General features: G+C 38.6%; 1 protein-coding gene across 10 annotated transcripts in view; it reads right to left on the bottom strand.

The window, feature by feature from the left end:
* SYNE1 (spectrin repeat containing nuclear envelope protein 1) overlaps positions 1–22901 on the bottom strand; it is a 276624-nt gene that overhangs the window by 8826 nt on the left and 244897 nt on the right. For all 10 annotated transcript variants that reach the window (XM_027903871.1, XM_027903873.1, XM_027903872.1 and 7 more), the window contains 11 exons: positions 22121–22270; positions 19585–19761; positions 16849–17004; positions 12765–12920; positions 11852–12022; positions 8875–9008; positions 7245–7449; positions 5929–6111; positions 4802–4948; positions 3602–3756; positions 3079–3226 (listed from right to left, as the gene is read on the bottom strand). In XM_027903871.1, coding sequence (XP_027759672.1) covers positions 3079–3226; positions 3602–3756; positions 4802–4948; positions 5929–6111; positions 7245–7449; positions 8875–9008; positions 11852–12022; positions 12765–12920; positions 16849–17004; positions 19585–19761; positions 22121–22270 — 1782 coding nt within the window. The remainder of the gene's footprint in view (positions 1–3078; positions 3227–3601; positions 3757–4801; positions 4949–5928; positions 6112–7244; positions 7450–8874; positions 9009–11851; positions 12023–12764; positions 12921–16848; positions 17005–19584; positions 19762–22120; positions 22271–22901) is intronic.

The following is a 22901-nucleotide window of genomic DNA, read 5'->3' as shown; positions in this document are numbered from 1 at the left end:
TTTAGTAACAGACCATCTCTCTAGATAAAGTTCTTCAGGAATATTCTTATGTTCACTGAGGTACACACAGGCATCACCTCAGGACTGGATCCACTCCATGTTTAAAAGGTTTACAGAGAGATTCAAAGGAAAATTATACTGGTATGAAGTTTGAGATTTTTTTTTCTTTAGTTAGTGATGGCATTTGCAGTTGATAGAAATTTACCCTTGCCTGAACTAAGAGGCACTATTCTTCAAGTCTAAACTACACTACCATTATACACCTTTCCACCAGCTCAGATTGTGATTGTACCAATCTCCACATCTGCTAATGCCAGCAAAATACCCACTGGCACCTGTACAATTAAATCCCTCAAGCACATGGTATGAAGTTTAGGACTTCTAGACGACGCAGCAATTTTTCAAAATGAAATTTTGCCTCTCTGAATCACTAAGTTAATTCTGAAAATGTTACTCAGGTCATAAATTTTCCCATAGAATGAAATAGTGTTGTCTCATTTCCTTGCAGAAATATTTGATACTGTTCTTTGAATACCTTGGCACTTACGAATGACTGAGCCTGAATCAGAGGGAAAATAAATGCTGTATTATCTCAAGAATGAAACCACAATAATTTGAGGCTGAGAATTTCAGAAAACTGAGCAATAAGGGAGAAATTTTACTTCCTGTCACATCTATTTCTGTCAAGTTAGGGGAGACAGATGAAGCACAGGAGGCAACAGCATCTATCAGCATTGCTGACAGATCGAGACTAAACAGAACACAATTGGTTACAACTGGTTAAACACCAACCACCACAAAAATAAAACCAACATCAAAAAAAACCCCAACCCAAACCAAACTGAACAAAAAAACAAAACCAAATCCTCCAAAAGGGAAAATTTTAATACTTTTTAAGTAGGGTAAAATAAAAGCTTATCAAGCACGAGGAACTCTGCTTAGAGTGGAGGTATTCAAGTCCTACACAAAAGTAGAGACATTTCTGTCAACATCCTCTTGCTTTCCACATGTACATTCTCTGGGATAAGAGGGATACTCTGTTACCTGGGACCACTTGTTACCCAAATTTATTCTCATACACAGATTACTGAAATAAGAGAAGGAAAAGAAGGTAGGTATTGAAATGCACAACACCAGCACACTGAAAAAAATTCAGTAATTGAGTTGGCAAGGAACTTTCTTCCCCTTCCCTGTCAGCACTTCGTCAAATGCTTGTCTTGGTGCATTCCCACTGCACGGGAGACCCAAGCAATGTATCACGTACTAGAGAACTGGGCAAAAAGGGATTAAAAAATCATCCTGACAGACTGGTGCAGATGCCAGTGTTAGTGTATGATATTTGAAAAAGCCATCACCTCCACACTGCTGCTTTGTAAATTTCAGTGGGAAGATACTTTTAAATAAGGTCACTGAGGTGGTTGGGGTCTTCTTAGAGTAAACACCAGCAATTATGAGTCAGCACCGGAAAGCTGGTAATAGAGCTGGAAGAGTTTCATTATCAATTCTGGGAATTCAGGTAGAAACAGAATATTTTCTCATTATTTTTCAAAAAATACAAAGTGAAATAATGCAGAAATGCATTTCAAGAAGTTGAGATTTGACCCTTACAGCCATAAGGAGAGGAAAGAAAATTCTTTTTGACTATGACAAAGCACTGTCAAGCACACAGTGTTTTGTGTACTAAATACACTTAGACTGTAAATAATGCCAAAACTCAGGGAAAAAAAAAAGGCAGTTTATATATTTTTTAGGATGAATTGCAGTGTTTTGAAAATCAGACATTAATTCTCTTAATTCTCAGAGATGATTTTATAGTTGTAATAAGAAGGGCTTCAACAGAGTGACTGAGAAACACTCATCGGAGCTAACTGTTCAGATCTAGTTTTCAGGAGAGAATTAAGCTGAGATCTCAAGACAGTTGAAGGCAGGGAGATTGCTTTACCTCCTTTCAAAAAACTATAGCTATGACTAGACATAGGAACAGTAGGAAATTATCCACTTAGTAATGATTTTTTCAAATCTAAAAGACCTGAGATGCTTGAACTTATGAAGACACTATCCACTTAATGCTGGCAGCAATGAGGAAATGAAATAGATGACATTTGTAAAAACCAAGGCAGTTAATTGCTAAAGCAAACTGTATGCTAAAGCAAGAAAAAAAAATGCTGTGAATTACTTTCTGCTGTTGGACACTCAAACACTATGCTGTGAGATATAAGGCAAGAGAGGGGGAAGACCGTAACTCTTCCTGTAATCTGGCCTGAGTCTAGGGGTAGGTCATCTGAAAAAGCTGTGGGAACTGAAACTGCTGTGGCCACATGGGAGCTCTGGTATGAAAATTGACTTCTTTTACTTGATCTTTACAAGGATTCTTGGCAGTAACAATATGGGTAGAGAAAAAATGTGCATCTCTTGACTTCAATGAATATCATAAAGGCATCCTCTAGTAAAAATTCTGAATCAATCTTTCCCTGCAGCAAAAGCTGTGCTAGTTCTTGATTTGTTACAGACAAATGACTCCAGCATGCAGCAAATACCAAATCAGTTTGTTCTCCAAGGAAATGCTGCCAAATGGAGACCCATGGTTAGTTATTTAACTCAGTATTTGATTTAAAAGTTCTCCTTTAACATGCTCTTCAAATGCTATATACATTGACAATTTCGTAAAAAAATAAACAAAATCATTATAAACTGTAATAGAGATTTTCTCCAGCTTATGTCTGAAGACAAAGAACCAAATGGCATGAGAATTGCTATGTTTTTACAGGAGAGCCAATGAAAACTTTGATTTCCTTGGTACAAACCAATTGAAGTGGACTAAATGTAGGGGGGAAGCACTCATAGGCATAGTGATATGTTATACACAAACGCAGGCAGATACTCAAGGCCTCTTCAAAACTGGATATTGTTGACATATGTGCATGCTTCTGCTTTTAAGTTAAGGTATCATCAGATGGTGCAAGCAAATGTAATTCAGTTCAAGGTATGCTATTATATTACTCAACAAAGGAATGTGCATTCCATTTACATATAAATAGCATATATTGTAGTTATGTATAAATACACGTGGTGACTTGCCTCATGTGCCCTCTGTTGCTCTAAAAGGCTTTGGTAGTTTCCTGAAATCTCTGCTGCCAACTTCTGCTCAGTCTGAACTAGTAAATCCATCCAAGTCTCACATTTCTCCAAGAAGGTCTGCTGCTGCAGCAAGAAAGACTGCAGCTTACTGAAAGAAAGAAAGATGGATTCAGGTAAGGTCTCCTCCTCTCAGTGTTAACAATACAAAAGTGTTAAAGGTCTTGCAATAACTTTTCCAGCAAAATTCCAAATCAGGTGGTAACACTTTTCCCACTTAGCTGCTTCATTCAATTTATTTAGCCAACAGTTTCAAAAGTACCAGTCTTCCTCATTTCAAAGCCTGTTAATTTGTGGCAAACCCAACATCTCTGTTCAGTGGCTTTGCTCCTTACTTCTAAGTATGTCAAAGAAAAGGAACTTTGTTTAATGAAATACGTGAAACATTTTCTATATTCTGCAAAACGTATACTTTGTAATTCTAGTAATCTAAGAGAACTGGAGAACAGTCTTCATCTATCCCCACCTGAATCTCTCTGTAGTCTGAGATGAGATCAGAGACCAATGTCTGTTCAGGTTCTGCATCCTTTTGATTTCTTTATCATTCAGAGGAAGCCTGTAACCCAGCTCATTAAGACGGTCCAAATCTGGGGCCATGCTGCTGAACTTCAGCATCTGACTCTGCAACAAAAAGAGTAACAGCTGGGAAGTTCAGGAACTACACTATTTGACACTTCAAAATTATGAACTAGCACTCAGTTAAATTTAGAATGGCCTTGGTTGCCACCCAGTGGTAAGTAATCCCTATGCCAGGGAAAAACTGCATTTCCAGTTTTCAGCTTCTGGTCCAAGACTAGGAGAAGACTTATGTTCATATTTAAATGTGTGCAGAGAAGTATACTCAAACTTCAATGAAGTGTTTTGCTAAATTGAGGATTTACGGCTCAGAGCTGAAAAACTAGGCTAGTGTTTGAAGCCATACGTTTATACTGTCAAAACATGTGAGTCTTTTTCCTTCTTTCTTAACCTGAATGCCAGGCAGGTAAATTCCCATTAAAAATAGTAATTTTTTTATTTTTAGTTTTTCTTTTTCAGTATAGAAATATTCAGTTCACTACATTAAGAAAATGCCCTGCTTTTCAACATGTCCAAAGATGAATTCTGTCAGGATAATCTTGACAGAAAAATAATGGAAGATTAAACCGACAAAAACAGCCTAGAGGGCAAAGATCAGCAACTTCCTGATGTGGCCTCTGAAAGAAGGAGATGGAAAAAAGAAGTCCCACAAAAAGAGTGAAAGACTTCAAATGGAGATCACACAGTACACAGTAGGAATGTTTCTTCAGTATATCAAGTTACCCAAAATGTATAAATTACTTCATCACTAAATGAAATACCACTGAGACAGGAATTTCATAAATTTAAAAAAAATTGAGAGAAAAAACACAATGAAGAAAGTCCCCAAGAACTGCTGACATTTCCATTCCCATTTTGATCTGATATTAATTTTATTCTGAACAGTTTGACTATTCTTCTCATCTGTACTTGGGACAATCACTCCTTGACTGCCATCAAACTTCTAAGTTCTCAGTCTTACACTTTGCATGAGTGATAGTCTTTTACTATACATGGAATACATGTATGATACTTGTGCATACCCTGTACTACAAGCAACCAGGCCAACAGGAAAAAAACCAAAACAACACTTCCCACATTTATTTGTCACCTTGAGTTGCTCCATTCTACTCTGTATTGCTGAGAGATCAGATGAGTGACTGGGATCTTGTTCTTTCAATATTTCTTCTGCTTCTGTTATCCAGGTCTCAAGAACTTCTAGGTTCTTGGCAAAGGTTTGATAGTCCAGAACTCCAGCCTTAAACAGAAAAGGACGCACCATTTAAGAACTTTGGCTGCCCAGCATCCCTACTGACATTACACTCCTAGTTATTCCGATTTTCAAACAGCTGAATAGGCTAGGAGCAATTGTAACTGCTGCTTTGCTTGCTGACTGTGGAATTACTGGGCTTTTTTTTAGGTGAAAAAGAGCATTTTTGATCATAGCAAAAAGGCAACATTTCAACAAAGTGCATAAATACCTCCTTACCTTGAAATAAATAACCTTCTCTAGCTTTCTCCAATGCTTAATTTATTGTCAGCAGAGAGAATTAGTCTTATTGCATTTTTAAATTAAAACCTTCTCTCATGTTTTGTTTCCTCATAGTACAGTGATGTTATAAGCACATTTCAAACAATGCTGGACTTCTTGGGTAAATCCTCTTGTCTCTCAAACAGAAGTCACTACCTCTACTGCTTTTTCAACCATATGGTTTGCTATGGAATACATTCTTTCACCCCTATTTTGCTCTTTAGGCCCTGGTGAGACAAGCAATTAGCAACATCTACTGAACAGGCTTTGACACAAATGTCAGTCTGGCCGCTGACATTAATAGGAACCACAAAAATCAATTCTGTACAAACATTCAGAATTTCTCATTTGTTTTAATGCTGAAGAACTAGCTGGGAAGAGAGGCTGTCTTCAGGGGAGGAGTAGGTGTGGATCCAGTTGTTAGCACTATTGTTATCTGCAGATAGCATGATAACCTTGGCATTCCAGACAGAGATTTTCTTGCATGAGGTTTGCTATCCTCTTCAGAGAATTTGAACCTTCTTACAAGGTCACTGTGCTAGACTTGAGCGTATTTTCTACTCTCAGCTTTGGCTTCCAAGGAAGTCTAGGAAATGCTGATGAACAGGTAACATCATCCTCTTTTCCCAGGCAGTTTTAGTTAATTTATGTGTTTTCAGGTACCACAGGATGATCAGAACTACAGATTCTAAATATTGTGCGCATACCTGAAGCACAGCCTGTTGCTTGCGGAGAGCCTGTTCTAGGGTTGACAGATTCTGGTTCAGAGAAAGATGATCCGACTGTATAGCTGCTGCTGCTGAAGCCTCCACCTGGCTTTTTAACTCCTCCCCCAGTTCCTGAAGAACAACCAGTGACTCCTGTGCTGTTTTCAAATCCATGAGCACATCCTGTGGAACACATTGAAGAAAGATATGAATACTTAACCTGACACTCTGCTGATGTCATTAGATCATCGAAAACTTAAGATTTACTACCACATTTCAATGTCAATGTGTCCAGTTACACTCTGTATGACACGCATAATAAAAAAGATACGTCAAAAGTACCTGTACAGAAAAGAACAGAAGGAAGACACTGCTCAGCTACCTTTCAGCTTTGTTGAAAGAAACCTTTGGAATCTACCGACATGACAGTCCTAAGCAGTGGCAACCCTCACTGTGAATTGATTCAGGTCTAGAACTCCCTTTTTTTTTTTTTTTCTGTTACGATTTACCAGGAGAGCTGAAAAAAGAACTTTTGTAAATGGCCTAACACAATGGTTAAAGAAAGGGACATAAAGAAATTAAGAAATTATGTGAACTGAACAATTTGAATTGCCAGTCCACGGTGCCTGACCGTAGTAGCAAATGCTCCAAAAGATGACTTTATTTTTCAAACACTAAGATATTTATTTTTCTTGTTGCAATCATTTTGCTTACATTGAGACAATTAGTTTTTTTTTTTTTTTGTTGATGTCACTTAACTTAAACTCAAAAGAACCAAAACATATGCACAGAGAAGAGATAAACTATTTTGCCATCTTGAGATAGTCTTGAAAATGGAAGAACTTCAAGGTTTCAGGATGAATGGTATCCTTCCATAAGGATGGATAAAGACATCCCCAAAATCTTTTAATTCACAAAAAGTGAAAAGTCTTGATTGGCGGGAATATAGCCAAAGATTTTGTGTTTCTGTCTTTTATAAGGAACTCTAAAGATTTGGTTGAGATATTTTACCAAGAAAGAATCCCTTCATTAAGCAGGGATTTCAAACTGACTGAAGTTATATAATTTATCCATTTTCTCCAGAGAAAAGACTTCAGATACCCGCTTCTGAAACACTGCAACAACTAATGGAGCGGTCAAATTCATGAGGTTTGGGTAGCAGATGTAAAGCTGTCTCTCTTGTGCCTGAGATGCATCAATAAAGTGAAAAAAATTTGCATGCAAGTTTCCAAAACACCAAGAATAGAGTTTAATAATAGAGAATCTCTTGAGAATTTTTAGCCCAGAGCTGTGAAAAACTGGAAAGCTTAACATACATTGCAGTCCTGAATCCAAGTGGTAACTTCATCATCGGTGATGTCTTTGCTGGTTGCAGTCTTCAGGAGTTCATTGGTCTGATCTTCTTGCTGGCGGACTGTGGAAGAGCACTGCTCGTAACAGTCCTTGTACCTCTGCCACAGCTGAAGGAGGGCTCTGCTGGCACGCAGTCGCTCTGCAGTCTCCTGCAGAAGGTTGTTCCACCTGGTGAAGAGACTGGATGAATGATCGAAGCCTGGAACTCCACAATAACTATCTCTGTCCCTCTCCCTCTCTGGTGTTCCCCATGGTCTTCTGGCTTTTGAGATATTCGGTAACAATCAAGATCCAGACATTTGGCGAAAAAAAACAATCAAGAAATATGTTGACAGCCCGTTCTGATTTGTCACAGTGGGTCTGATCTGGGGTAGGTTTTGGCTGCTGTTTATTAACGCTTGAGGTCAGAGCTGCAGCCACGCTTTTTGAAGTGAACCTCCTCCTATTTCCATGTAGTACACTTCGGTTCACTGCACTGAGCGTCCATGCCCAACCACGCACTGCCAGTACCAGATTCCTGCAAGAGTCTAAGAGGCCCAGAAGAAGCGTAGACAAGGAATCATTTATTCTACTGCAATTTCCTCCCAAACCCTGACAGAAAATATAAAGTCATGAAGCTCTCTCAACTTGCTTGTAAAATGCTCCCAGACATGTTAAAAATCTTTATATCTGTATTATCCAATTAAACATCTAATCCCCCTTTGAATTCTTGGCTCTAATAATACCCCTTTGAATTTTTTGCTGTAATGACAACCAGAAGCACATACTTCCTCAAATGTGCTGGTATTTATCAAACTGCCTCATTGTTTCCTTACTAAATAAAATCAGAATATTTTTCAATTTTCAATTATCTTTACGTGATTGAAAACAAAGTTTTTGAACCAAATATTTCATCAGTCATCACTGAAAATCTTAATTCCTACAGTATCTTTTTTGAAATGGGGTGAATAATCCATCTCTCCACTTCCAGATTCTAGAACAGAACAGAGTTTAAAATAATTTTGGCATGATTCTGCCTTAAAAAAAAAGCTTTCCAGCTTTCCAGCAAACTAGTTTTTTAGTTTTGGATCCTCCCTTTCTGTAGCTTTGCCAAGTAAACCCTTACACTAATTCTTGTCTGAACTCAAAGTTGGGGAAGTTGTATGCAAAGGTACTGGTGAGGAGCTTAGACATTCTTGCCTATCATGCCCTTCCTATAACTACAAATAGCAACCTAAAATCTGGGGAACCTGAGGCATGCATTGCAAACAACATTTTCAGACACAATTTTCAAATTTTAAGTGGAGTATTCTTTTCCAGCATGGTATTTATGAATCTTGTTTGGCAGTCATGCATGAAACAAAACTACTGACAGTAATGTCCAAGTGTTTTGCTGGAGAAGACGATGTTCCATTTAATATGAAATAAGTAAATAAGAGTTCTACTCCAGTCCTTGGCAAAAGGAATAATCCTGCCTGTTCCAAAAAGCCCCCCAAACCCCCTAAACCATAAAATAATAAAATTTAATGAAAATAGAAATTATGGAAAACTGGGTCAACAGATAAATACAGATTTGTTAATTAAATTAAAGTTTAACACACAGACATTTTCTACCTCATATTCACTTCTTTCAAAGTGTTGGTAAGTGTTTCAGTCACTGGTGGGTGACATTCTTTCAACAATACACTGGTCACAGAACCAAACTTCTGTAAGCTATTTTCTTGTTTTTCCAATTCATCTTGTAGGCTCTAAAACAGAATAACAAAACAAAACCAAATCATGAGGTAGTACAATTCCATGACATAGAAACACTTCAAAATAGTGTGTATCAATTGCATCATATAGATTATGAATGCCAAAGTTGATTTCATGTGTTTCATATAAAAAAAAGGTTGTTTAATATGACTGTAGTTAGATTAATTTGATTTTATATCAAGTGTATCAAAAAGTTTTAACCCTGTATTTTTGCAATATGTAAAAATCTTCCAAAAGAAATTATTCTAAACAAGTACTTTTGCATAGAGTAAGTCTATAAACTGAATCTTAAACTTAACAGATATAAGAAAATTATTTAAATAACATTTTCCTGTTTAGAACACAATGAAAAAATAACAACATAAAAAAAGCTTTATTCTGAAAATAAGGTTCTCGCTCTTTCAGTTATCATTCTGAAGTGTGTCTGTCAAGGAAGTGCGTCTTGTCCAGCAGAGGGCAACACGGATGACTGTAGGACTGAAGCACCTCTATTATGAGGAACGGCTAAGGGAGTTGGGCCTGTTCAGTCTTGGGAAGAGATGACTTAGAGGGGACCTCATCAATACGCATAAATATCTAAAGGCAGGGTGCCAAGAGGATGGAGCCAGGCTATTCTCGGCGGTGCCAAGCAATAGGACAAGAGACAAGGGGCAGAAACTGATGCACAGGAAGTTCCACCTGAACATGAGGAAGAACTTATTTGCTGTGCAAGTGACCACACACTGGAGCAAGGTGCCCAGAGAGGTTGTGGAATCTCCCTCACTGGAGATATTCAAGGACACAGTCCTGTCCCATGTGATCTGAATGATCCTGCTTGAGCAGGGAGGTTAGACCAGGACCCACTGTGGTCCCTTCCAACCTTACCCATTCTGTGATTCTGTGAAAATGCCCTTTTTTTATTAAAAATTAAATATTTTTATGCATATTATTACAGTTTGAACAGCCCAGCAAATCTCAGCCCAAGTTTAGTTAAAATCTTAATTAGCAAAAAAAGTCATTTTCTGTACCTATTGTTTTAGTGACTCCTCTCTAACATGTAAAATAGTAGAATCTACAAGAATGGCTGTAAAGTCCAGTATTGGATTCTTTTTAAGTCTTCACTTGAAAAGTGCTGTTCACGCTTAGAGGATTTATATAAGTCTGGACTTCAAATCACACAAATATTTAAATTATACTGTAAACTTAAATTTGAGGGTAAATACTAACAGAAGAACAGAATACAATAAGAACAACAGAATTTCTTCTACTTTAGGCATCTGAAATTTTTTTTTTAATTTTTTTTTATTTTAAAGAATTCAACTTTCTCTGAAAGAATAGATTTTTCTATGTAATAGAACAATATTTTGAATATTTTATTTAATTAGTTTATTGCCACTAATATTAATTCATCGTTTCATAATAGGAGTGTAGCAGGTTGACCCTGGCCAGATTCCAGGGACCCACTAAAAGTCGCTCTCTCACTCTTCCTCTGCAACTGGACATAGGAGAGAGAAAAAAAAAAAACAGCTAAAGGACTCATGAGCAGAGATAAGAGCTGGGAGAGGTCATTTACTGATTACCTTCATGGGCAAAACAGAATCAAAGTGGGAATAGTACCTAAATTTATTACTAACAGGGTAAGAGCCAAAGAGTGAGAGATAAAACAGTCTTAAAAAAACACCTTCCCCCACCCTTCCTTCCTTCCATGTTCTCCATCCTCCCTCCCAAGTGGTGTAGGGCGATGGGGAATGGGGGTTGCAGTCAGTTGTTGTGTGAGTTCACCCCTCAGGCAGCAGTTCTTCCCAATCTGCTGTCCTGTGCGTCACTCCTCCATGGGGTGCAGTCCTTCATAGAGGAGCTGTACCAGTGTGGGTCCCCCACAGCAGCCACAAGTCCTGCTGGGGAAAAACTTGCTCTAGCGGGGGTTTCCCTCTCCACGGGCCACAGGTCTCCTGCAGGACCCCATTCCATCTTGGACCTCCCATGGGCAAACAACCTCTTTCATGCATCCACCTGCTCCAGCATGGGCTCCTCCATGGGCTGCAGGGGTGTCTCTGCACCCTGATGGTCCTCCATGGGCTGCAGGGGCCTCAGCTCTGAGTCCTTCCCTTGCTCCCTCCTCCCCCTACTTCTGAACTGACCTTGGTGTCTATGCTGCTATCCCATGTTCTCACTCCGCTCCTCCCTGGATGGAATTTTTTCTTCACAACACTCTTCTATTCTTAAATACGTTATCACAGAGGTGTTACTATTACTCCTAATTGGCTCAGCCTTGGCCAGCAGCAGGAAGTCTGTCCTGGAGCTGGCTATCATTGGTTCCATAAGACAGAGGAAGCTTCTAGCAGCTTCTAAAAGAAGCCACCCCTGTAGCCCCCCCCTACCAAAACCCAACCACAGAAACCCATGACAAGGAGTCTTGTATTTTATGCTTTTCTTACACTGGTAAATTACTTGAACATGTGAGTATCTCAGCTTTTGGAACATTATTTTCCTTGATCATCAATCTACTGTAACGTTGAAGGGCAGGTTAAAAATGTGATCTCAACATGCTCCTATAGCTCAGAAGCCTGATGAAGTAGCATCAGAAACTTTGGTCTTAATGGTCGTTAGCATGATTAAAAACTTTTTATAATTTGATCGCCCAAAATGATAAAGAGCAGCATCAAAAATCTAAAAAATAAACAATTATCCCAACTTTATTTTTCTGCAAAATGATAAATGCAATGGCTGTTTTGTAATGTGTTTTCTTAAGGTCATGTGATTTTAATGTGCCAGTGTCTATACTTCCACTTCTTATGAACCAAAATGTATGGTTATATGCATCCATGCAATTTCAGACAAAAGTAATTCTTTTTACCTGAAGGTTATCAACCTGGCCTTTCACAGCTTCCAAAGAACCAGTAAGAAGATAAAAATGGGACAAAGAATATCGGGCTTCTGTCAGGTAACTATTCAGTTCTTCATAAGCCACTTTGTAAATGCTCCACTGATCAAGAACAGACTGCAACAATATCTTCAACTGGCTAACCTAGGAGGAGGAGGAGGTACGAATAAAAACAAAAGTAAATGAAAAGCATTCAAGATATTTGGGGTTTGTTAAAATTATTTTCTTCCTTTTGGTCTCACATGCTTCTTGTTCTACATTCCTGATCTTACACCTATTGAGAACGAAGATTTTGTACAACCATCAGCTGGGCTTACACTGGGTACAGCATAAAATTCTGTTGACTTTATAGAAGCTGAATGGCAGAGACTGAAAAGATATCAAAATTCATTTCTCTTTGGTCCAAAGCAGGATCAAGAGAAATTGCTTAAGGCTATGAAACACATATCCCTAAGGCAGGCAAATGAGTCTATGGAAGTTAGCAGAGAGGCTAGCACCAAGACTGCATTCCTCATGAGAAGGCAGCCTATGCTGATCAAACTTTGGATGTTGACAATTACTGCTGATCTCTTATTCTGTGAGACCGGTGGGCTTGAAAAGGTAGTTTCTTACAGATAATTTGGTACCTTTACACTAAATATCAGGAAGCATCTAAAAAGCTTCAATTACAAAAATTAAAAGCATCCTTGAAACAGGAAATATTATACCCATCTTATGTGGAGTGCACACACAAGCTTGGGGATTGATGGATGGATAGATGGGAAGAGGGACAAAATTCAGAATCTCCTCCCCAACAACACAGAAGAAATCCACTATCTACAGCTGCTAATTCTCCCTCCAGGTCTTATTCCTGGAGCTATAATTTGTCCCTTGATGATTCTTTTACCATGTGATCCAAATTGGCCCAGGAATGGTTAATTTCTTGCAGTGTATTCATAACAGCAGAAGAGACTTCTTCTTTCTTGTTCTGTACCAAAGACAGACCACTCTGTTGTATATTTTCCACTTCTTTTTCCTTTGTTTTTATTGATTCTTCTAATTCCTGAAAAAAAAAAAAAAAGAAGATATTTGAGTATGTTTGCTTGTTTTAATCAGCTAAATAAAACCTGGATATAGAAAAGAAGCCCATAAGCTCCTTATTTTAAAAAATAAGAGTCATGCTTGCATATTTTCGCTTTTTATTCTCAAGGTCTTCATAAACCATCAGCAATTCCACTGAATATTTCATGTTCCCTTTAGAGCCTAGTAGTTTGCTGTTAAATAGAAACATGCCCTCTACATAAAAGTTTTGTACAATCTTCTGTTGTCATGTAAGAGTACAAAACTCCTTACAAATAGGACAGCAGGGCCCAGCTTAATTACCTCTAGGCAAACACACACAGGGCTATTGTCACTCAGAGATGATGGGATGGCTCCTACAAGTGGAGTGTTGGAATGGAAGAATACAGGCAGTTTAGGAAGGACAGAGGAGCAAGTGTTTCTTTTTTATGTCAGTGACCAGCTGAAGTGCATGGAGCTCTGCCCACAGATGTATGAGGAGCTGACCAAGAACTTATGGATCAGGATTAAAGGAAGGACTGGGACAGGTGATATTATAGTGGTGGTCTGCTACAGGCCATTTAACCAGGGAGATCAAGCAGATGAGAACCTCTTTTAACAAAGAGGAGCAGACCCACACTGACAAGCCCTAGTCCTCCTGGGGGAATTCAGCCACCCTGATATCTGTTGGAAAGACAACACAGCAGGGCATAAGCAATCTAGAATGTTTCTGGAAAGCACTGATGATAACTTTCTTCTCCAAGTGGTAGAGGAGCCAATGAGAACAGGGGCTATGCTGTACCTTGGTCTCACCAACAAGGAGGTGAGAAGGTGGGGAATGTGAAGCTCAAGAGCAGACTGGGCTGCAGTGACCATGAAATGGTGGAATTCAGTATCACTGGAGTGGCAAGTAAGCTCACTACCATGGGTTTCAGGAGAGCAGACTTTGGCTTCTTCGGGAAATTACTTTTTGTAGAGGAAAAAATGTTGTGTGTTTTAATTCTTCCTAGAACACTGAGAGGGCCTTTTAATTAGTGCAAAGCTGGCTCAAGCTGCTGGAAAAAAATTAATTTTGTCACCCAAGGAAAATGACAAAATGACTTCCTAGGGAAAGATGTCAATTTGCCATGAGTCCTCAAACAAAGTGGTCTTTATTCCTTTGCCCAGGCCCAGAAAAACCTCTTGCTTGAGGACAGCAAGCCTTTCCCTTTTCTAGATGACAAGTTCACTGGAGTACAGGCAATGACTACAAGCAACAGACTGCAGGAATTTTCTTCTTCAAGGTTGCTTGTTGTTGGGAAGCATTAATGAACTTGATAGCATTTTGCTCATGCCTTAATACCCTGAGAATGAAGCCAGAAAATGAAGGACAAGAAGACTTGGTAAGCAACTGTGAGTCATATCGCACATTCCCATAAGCTCATTCCTAGCCAGGGAACTACCTATATAATTTCATAGCATGGTGCAGGAAGATCCAAGAAAGTTCTGCAGTACTCAGAAACTCTGCAGATTCAGGTAGCAAAAACACTGACTTTGAGCAGATTGGGGAATTATGGTTTGTAAGCTTCAGGCCACCACAAATTTGTGTTTACCTGTCAGTATCACAAAGACAGCAGACTATGAGGTGACAGCAATTTTGTGTTACCCCTACATTAACTAGTATGTCATGTGATCTCAGGTTATATTGTCATTTTCTGCAAGCCTCTTCTTACTGAGAGAAATGGATCACCAATGAAAGAAAAGAATACAAAAAAAAACCTCTGGGCAAACCAAAATAATTTTATCTCCCTATGAACCCAAAAAACAAGTGAAATATTGCCATAACAGACTTTACATTTTACATAGTCGGGAAAGTATTTGAAGGAAAATTCTTCCCAGTCTTGCAAACACTTGCTATTACAGAATTGATCCCTGTACACATACAACACACTTTTGTCATTATACATATATGTGAGAGCATTTTTGCTTCACTGTTTATTTTTAGCCTTTTCTTTTGTATTATTTTTACATTTCTTCAAACATCTAGCCCTGACCTTGTTCCAGACTACAGCCAGAGTAAAAAAACCAGGTTTTTTAAACCAGCTGACAACAAGGCAAACTCTTCTAAGTTGCACATAATAAATTTGAATTTCCCGGCAGTAGATTTTTGGACTAAAAAAAGGCATGTAAGTTTTACAAGGTTGCTCAAAAATTCAGAATGTAAGCCATCCAAAAGTTTCAAACTGAAAATATTCAAAGTTTCAAACCAGAAAATATTTCTGGTTCTCTTTGAAAAGGGCTTCCTTATTCATCCTTTAGAACTCATAATCGAATTAAAGTTGCATTATTGTTCCTAATCTGTGACAGGGAAAAATCGTTGACTTCACTTATTACAACCCTAAGCAGTAGCTAATATTGGTTAATAAATAAACTCTAGCTTTTGTACTAGTTGAACCAAATATATGGGAGTGTCTGACACAGTTCTTTCTTAATGTCTTTGTCTGCTGATCAAAGTCTTGCCATTCATAACTAACTCCCCAAGTGTATTTGCTAACTTCCCTGACAAAGACGAATCTAAAAGGTGATAAATCAGATTCAGCTTTGAACTCCAGCCAAGCACAAACTGCTGATTATGTCAGGCTGTGCTAAATTACCCTCCCATGAGTTGTATGGGCTTATTGTGCTGAAAACATAAAGATACCTGAACTGAACCTAAGCACTGCAACCAGTTAGAAAACTTAAGTCAAGAGTTCACAAAAAAACCCTGACCTCTAACATACTTGGCCTAACCACTTATTTGCCTTCGCAGAAACACAGATGGGCTTAATATACTCATGAATATAGGGTAAATTCTTTTAAGCATTTAATTTTAATAAATTTCCAGCTCTTCTGTTTGTGAACAACTAAATGCTATATTATATTATATTATATTTGTGCATGTATATATACATGCACAAAAGACAGCCACACCAAGATAAACATGCTTTCTACTCCCTTTTAAGGGGATGAGAAGACCAAGATTTCAGGCATTTGATTGTCCTGGTAGAGTTTTAATTACACATTTGATATGCTGTAAAACTTATTATTTGGTGTCTGGTAGAAAAACACACTTTAGAAAAAAAAAAAGTGATGCCTGACTCTGTGTAGAGGCCTTGTCTACAAATTCGAAGTATTTGTTTTGCTTATACACCTATAAGCTTTTACTCTAGCTTGACAGCTCCAGAAGTAAGCTTCTTACTATTTAAATATGAGCTATTCTGAGTAAGATATTCAGAGACAACTGTAATACCCTGTTCACTGCTGTGTTGTCCTTGTATGAATTTCATGTGAAAAACCGAGGTGGTTTTGAACTTACATGCCTTATGTATAGCTACACTTTGCCTCCTCCCATCTTTGCCCACCGTAATCATGATTCTCTTCCCTTTTCTGGATAGTTGAATATTTGAGGGGAAAATAAAAGAGAAAGATTCCCAACACATTCTGAATGAAAGCTGGATTCCTTGGATTCTAGCATTTTTCTTTGAATAGTCAGGTGGAACATATCAGGTGGAAAAAGAATAGAAAAAGGCGAGGGGTGGGGAGGAAAGAGCGATAAGGCAGAAAAAACAAGTTTCAAGGACATTTAAGCATAGTGCTCATGACATCAATTTCCATAAGACTGGCTAAGCAGAAATGGCAACATATTCCTTTGACAGTCTCCTAGTTCAGTATGCCTGACATGCATTGAAATGTCCAATGCAAAAAGAATAATGACTTAATGATTTTGTTGGTTTTAAACATCTATAGGACATTATTGTTTCTTCCTCCTCTTTTATTGCTTGCACTTTAGAAATGAAATCTCTCCCTTGCTGAAGTAAAGAGGAATTCAGTCACTGATACTAAGATTTCACATGGATAAAGTGTTGTTTCTAACTCTTGGAAAGAGAACACTGCTATTTATAAGGGAAAATTACCTGACAGTCTTTCAAAGCATTCTGTACTGAAGCCTGGTCACCAATTTTTTGTTGCTGTTTTAGCTTCTTCTCCTGAGTTTCAAACCAAGTTTTTAGGCATTGCACACTATTTTCATATTCTGTCCAGGATTCCTGCAGGCTTTCCAACAGCTGGATCTGTAAAGAAAAATTAGTATATATTTTCTCATACAATTATCTTTATTGTTGGGTCAATTAAATAAATCCCTAAAGGCCAATGCTAACCAGTGTCTTCTTGGAACTGAATGTTTTCAGAATTTAAAAACAGTTCACTCAAATTTATGCACTCAAATTTAATGCAATATGCGCTCAAATTTAAATATATTTACTATTTGTAATAGAGTTAATAATAAAAAACCTGCTATATCCAGAAATAATAATATAGAGATAACATATCAAAATATTATGACACACTGAAAGAAGCTAACACTTTAGCAGAACACTTTTATGAAGAGGAATTATTTTCAGAGATCAAGGACCTCAGGATTTCCCAAATAAAATGAAGCATTCAAACATATGTTTTATATACCTTGCTCATAAACAAGTTAAAGCAGATGAAGATTTACATTACCTTCTTTGTCAACTGACTACTTTTAAGTTTCTTAGATTGCTTTAGGTGTTACTAAATGGTAAATGAGATAGCACTTCTATTCTTATAGAAAAAAAGAAAGAAAGAAAATAACAAAGCAGAATTTGAAAATAGCGGCATTACCATAAAAAGCATTCAAATTACTTAAGACAAATTCCATTCTATGGAATGAGCCATCTTAATTCCCTATAATCTTAATTAGAACTGGTTGAGCATGTGATGGTCAACAGCAACCTTGGCCACAATAATGATGACACAGTTGTGAGTGAAGTAAGGAAAGAAAGTAGTAAAGATCCTTAGACTAGCAGACCAGTTTGTCTGGATAAGCATGACCACATGGGAAGTTGTACTGAATGACAAAGGAATCCAGGAAGCTGGCTGATCTTTAAGGACAATTGCCTCAAGTCACAAAAATGACAAATCCACAGAAAGTGAATTACAAAGAACGGGCCTAGAAGAATGGCCTGGTCATGCAGGGCCAACATTAGGAAAGGAAAATATTGTCGGGAACTAACTAGTAAGAGACAGAAGTCCTTCCTGCTACTCTTCACAAGTACATCACCAACAAGGGAAAACCACAGAATAGCCTGAGGTATGCAGTACCTTCTTTGATCTGATCTTACTGACAAGGTCTCCTCTTGTGCTTCCCAGGTCTTCATGCCAATCAACAAATTTTGGCATACAGAGATACTAGTCACGATAGAGGAGGAAAGAATTAAGGACTGCCTAAGTAATCTGGACATATAAAAGTCCACAGAACCAGGCAGGACGTATTCAAGCTTGTCAATGTTTTTTTCAAGGGTGCTGTCTATCACCTTTAAAAGGTCATAGTGGTTGCAGAAAGTAGCTGGTGGCTGGAAAAAGGATATACTGCAAGTTTTGCCAGATGTCATTTCCACAGGCATAAAGAACAAGGAGAAGGAAAAAGCATGGTCTTACCATGGGTGAATTGTGCCTGACCCAACCGAATGCTCTGCTATGATGATATCATTGACAGTGCAGACAAATGAAGAGCAGTAGACACTATTTACCTTGGCTTTTAAAAGCAAGACTTTTGATACAGTATCTCACAGGGTAGCAAAACTGAGGAGACATAGGCTGGACAGGAGGTCTACAAATGAATGACATGACCACAGTCATCAGGCTTAAAGGTCCATGGTAAACATTTCAACATCTACCTGGCAGTCATTTACAAGATGTATCTTCAGGCTCAGTCCTGTGGTTGATACCATTTAATAACTTCATCAATAAACTGCATAGCATGATGACAGGTGCTTTCAGCACATTCACAGATGGCAATGATTTGGGAGAAGTAGCTGTTATGCTAGAGAGTAGGGCTGCCATTCAGAGAAACCTCAACAAGACAGTGGAATTGGCCCATCAAGCCTCATGAAATTGAGCAAAGACAAATGTAAAGTCCTGCACTGGGACAAAATAACCACGCAACATAGGCTGGCAGCAGGTTGGACAGAAGAAAAGTACTTGGGGCTATGATAAGCAAGAACTTGAACACAGTAAATCAGCTGCGTGCATTTTGTGTTGAAGGACGCCAACTGTATCCTGGGTTAGATTAATGAGAGTGCACCCAGCAGGTCAAGATCAGATCCTTAACATTTAAAACCAATTTTGGAACCTCCAGTGCAGGGAGAGATTTAAAGAAGTGGTGTATGGCCACTCAGGTTGTTGGGGGACTGGAGCACAAGACATTCAAGGAGAGGCTGGCTTCATTCAGTCTAGGGAAAAGAAGGCAAAGGAATCACCTCACTGTACTCTTCACTCCTATGGAGAGGCATAGGGAAGATGGAGGCAACTATTGGAGATACACAGTAAAAGGAGAAGAGGTAACAGTCACAAGCTGCAGCACGGGGAATTCTGACCGAGAACAAGACAAAAACTCATCCCCTCATCAGAGTGGTTAATCATGAATAAGCTGCCCAGAGAAGTTGTGGAATCTCTCCTTGGAGATTTTCAAATCTCAGATAACCAAGTCCCTGTGCAATCTACTCTAGTTAGCTCTGTTTGAGCCTGAGATTGAACTATATGACCTGCAGTGGTTTCCAAGCATAATAGTCTTACAGTTCTGTGTATTTTGAAAATGCGCCCCCAAGCAGATAGATCTTTTTCTTTACCTTTTCTGTTATCAGGCCTTGAAGGATCTGCCAACGTCTGTTCATTGCTCCGAGCTGCTCTGCAAAATCAGTTTTGTCACTGCGTTTACTTTCGACATCCTGGCTGCTGATCTGTAGCACTGATTGGTTCACAAAGTCAACAGTCAACTGTTTGCAATTTAAATCTATCTTGAAACCCTAGAAGAAAAGAGGGAAATAAAAACACCAGCACATAAGTACCATAATTTCTCACCTTCCTTCAAAACAGAGGAAAAATTTTCACAAATTACAACTTTATTACAATTTAACTAAAAGTTTTTTTTAGCAATTGACCAGAAATTAGAAACAAAATCCCTCCCACTGTAAGTGAAGAGCAGATTCAGGACCACCTGATGAAGCTGAATAGGTTTAAGTCTATGGAACCTGACGAGATGCATCCCAGGATTCTGAGGGAGCTACCTACTGCTGTTGCCAAGTCACTTTCCATCATATTTGAAAAGTCGCAGTGATCAGGCGAAGTCACCATTGATTGGTAAAAGGGAACACTGTTCCTATTACAAAGACAAGAAAGGAAGACCTGGGGAACTACAGACCAGTTAGCCTCACTTCTGTGTCTGGGAAGATTGTGGAGCAGATCCTCATGGAAGCAATGTTAAGGCACATACAAGATAAGCAAGTATATGCAAGATAGCCAGAACAACTATCCTAAGGGGAGATTGTTCAGTCTGGTTCTGGTAAGGGGAAATTGATCAGTTTGCTTGATCAGTCTGGTGGTCTTCTATGGAGTGACTGCACCAGTCAACAAGAGAAGAACAACTGATGCCATCTACCTAGACTTCTGTATGGCTTTTGACACAGTCCCACATGACATCCTTATCGCCAAATTGGAGAGACATGGTTTTGAAGAGAAGACTATTCAGTGGATAAGGAATTAGCTGGATGGACGCGATCAGAGAGCAGTGGTCAATGGGTCTATGTCCAGGTAGGGGTCGGTGATGAGTGATGTCCCTCAGGGCTCTGTCTTGGGACCTGTGCTCTTTAATATTTTTAAAATGACACAGACAGTGAGAACAAGTACATCCCCACCAAGTTTCCATATGACACAAAGTTGAGTGGTGCAGCTGACATAACTGAAGGAAGGGATGCCATTCAGGGGGACCTGGACAAACTTGAGAAGTTAGCCCATGAGAACCATGAAGTTCAACAAGTCCAAGTGCAAGGTGCTGCACCTGGGTCAGGAAAATCCCAGGCAGGAGTACAGACTGGGAGATGAACTCATTGAAAGCAGCCCTGCAGAGAAGGTTTTGGGAGTTCTCATGGATGAAAAGCTGGACAGGAGCCAACAGTGTGCACTCAAAGCCCAGGCGGCCAACCACATCCTGGGTTGCATCTAAAGAGGAGTGGCCAGCAGTTAGAGGGAGGTGATTCTCCCCCTCTGCTCTCATGAAACCACACCTGGAGTGTTGCATCCACTCTGGGGTCCTTGGCACAAGAAAGATGTGGACCTGTTGGAATGGGTCCAGAGGAAGGCCCCTAGGTCGATGACAAGGCTGCAGCACCTCTCCTAAGAAAGGTTAAGAGAAGTGGTTGTTCAGCCTGGAGAAGAGAAGGGTGTGGGGAGACCTCATTAAAACCTCCCAGTACCTAAAGGGGCTTATAAAAAAGAGTGAGAGTGACTTTTTACATGGGTAGATAGCGACAGGACAAGGAGGAATAGTTCCAAACTAAGAGAGGAGAGATTTAAATTAGATGTTAGGAAGGAGTTCTTTATTCAGAGAGTGGTGGGGCACAGGAACAGGTAGCCCAGAAAAGCTGTGGATGTCCCATCCCTGGAAGTGTTCAAGGTGGGATGGGGTGCTGGCCAATCTGATCTAGTGGGTGGCATCCCTGCTCATCAGTGGGGGGATTAGAATTAGATGATCTCAAAGGCCTCTTCCAATCCTAACCATTCTATGATTTTAACCAAGAAGTAAAGTAATTTTTCAGGAGGCTATTGAAATCAATCTGACATTAGGAAGAAATTCACTGTGTGCAGATCTATTCTAAAAGTGCTACTGATCTAGTTTAAAAAGTGTAATTGTGTTATATATATACTCCTCAAAAATTATCTCAAAATATAGCATCTTTTGTTTTTGCTTCAGAAACTTATCAAAATTATTTTGATCTGTAAATGACTGGCCACCTTTTACTCAAGAACTGGCTACGCTTTGAGGAGAAGATGTTATGCAGAGAATTCATACAACAACTCATATAATTTGCAAAGTGCTTTATGATTTTTGGATGAAAGACAGATCTAATAAGGTTTAATAATGTGCATATTGTTTTGGATTTTCCTGGAAATTAAGGTATAATTAAATTATATTCCTGCCATAAGTAAACAGTAAAAGTAATTTTGGTTCCTTTTCCACAGTATCAAATATTGCCAAATTCTAACTCTTGCACAATTCTAACCAATCCACAAAGTAAGGCCCATACTAAATCACTTATATTTCACATATGTATAAATATTTAATGGGGATAATTCAAAAGGAAAATCAATAACACTGATATTCAGTACCTTGTACTTCTGGATGTAATCCTGAATTACTTTCTGTCCTACTACATTTTCTATATTTTCTTCATCCTGTTGAATGACATTTTCCATCAAGGAAATCCAGCTCATAACTTCAGTGATGGCATGGCGAGAAGGAATTTTGTCCATCTGGAGCTGGTGAGATAACAGACTTAAAACTCATGTTGCGAAGAAAATGGATAAGAATTCCTTGATTTGCGTTACCATAGTACATTTCCTTTACCTGTTCTTATGCTATTTTACATCCCTAAAATATCACTGAAGTTATAAAAAGAAAAGAAGTTAAAAAAAAAAAGGGGGAAAAAAGTTTTACTAGGAGGTATATTGTATAACCGCTTGCATCCTAATAAGAAAATACTATATTAAAGGCTTCTTATTTCCATTCTTGGAAATAAGAAACTGGATAAACTCAAAGATTCCATTTCTGACTTCCTAAAGGTTCTGCATTTTCATTCCATAATTCTGTGCCAGGTCTTATGTAGCTGATCAACTTTAAACTACACTTTTGCTGGTTTTGCAAATGACTAATGAATAGACTCAACGGAAAACATTTTCACACTACTCTTCTTGTGCAGCAATTTCTAAACAGGTTAATTTTGAATAGTACCCTTTTTTTTCTTTCTTAAAAGACACATGTTCAGTTTTTGATAGAGTATTGCTTGCTTACATTTATTTACTCAGAAATGTGTTCTATGACATTTTTAGGTAGACATATACACTTTGCATTGCAAGACAATTAAGAGAACTACTGAATGACATTATTTTG

This window comes from Empidonax traillii, unplaced genomic scaffold (genome assembly GCF_003031625.1).
Source record: "Empidonax traillii isolate 1590-97213 ecotype Southwest subspecies unplaced genomic scaffold, ASM303162v1 scaffold997:size582561, whole genome shotgun sequence".
Classification (NCBI taxonomy): Eukaryota; Metazoa; Chordata; class Aves; order Passeriformes; family Tyrannidae; genus Empidonax; species Empidonax traillii.
This window is presented reverse-complemented; position numbering and strand designations above follow the sequence as displayed.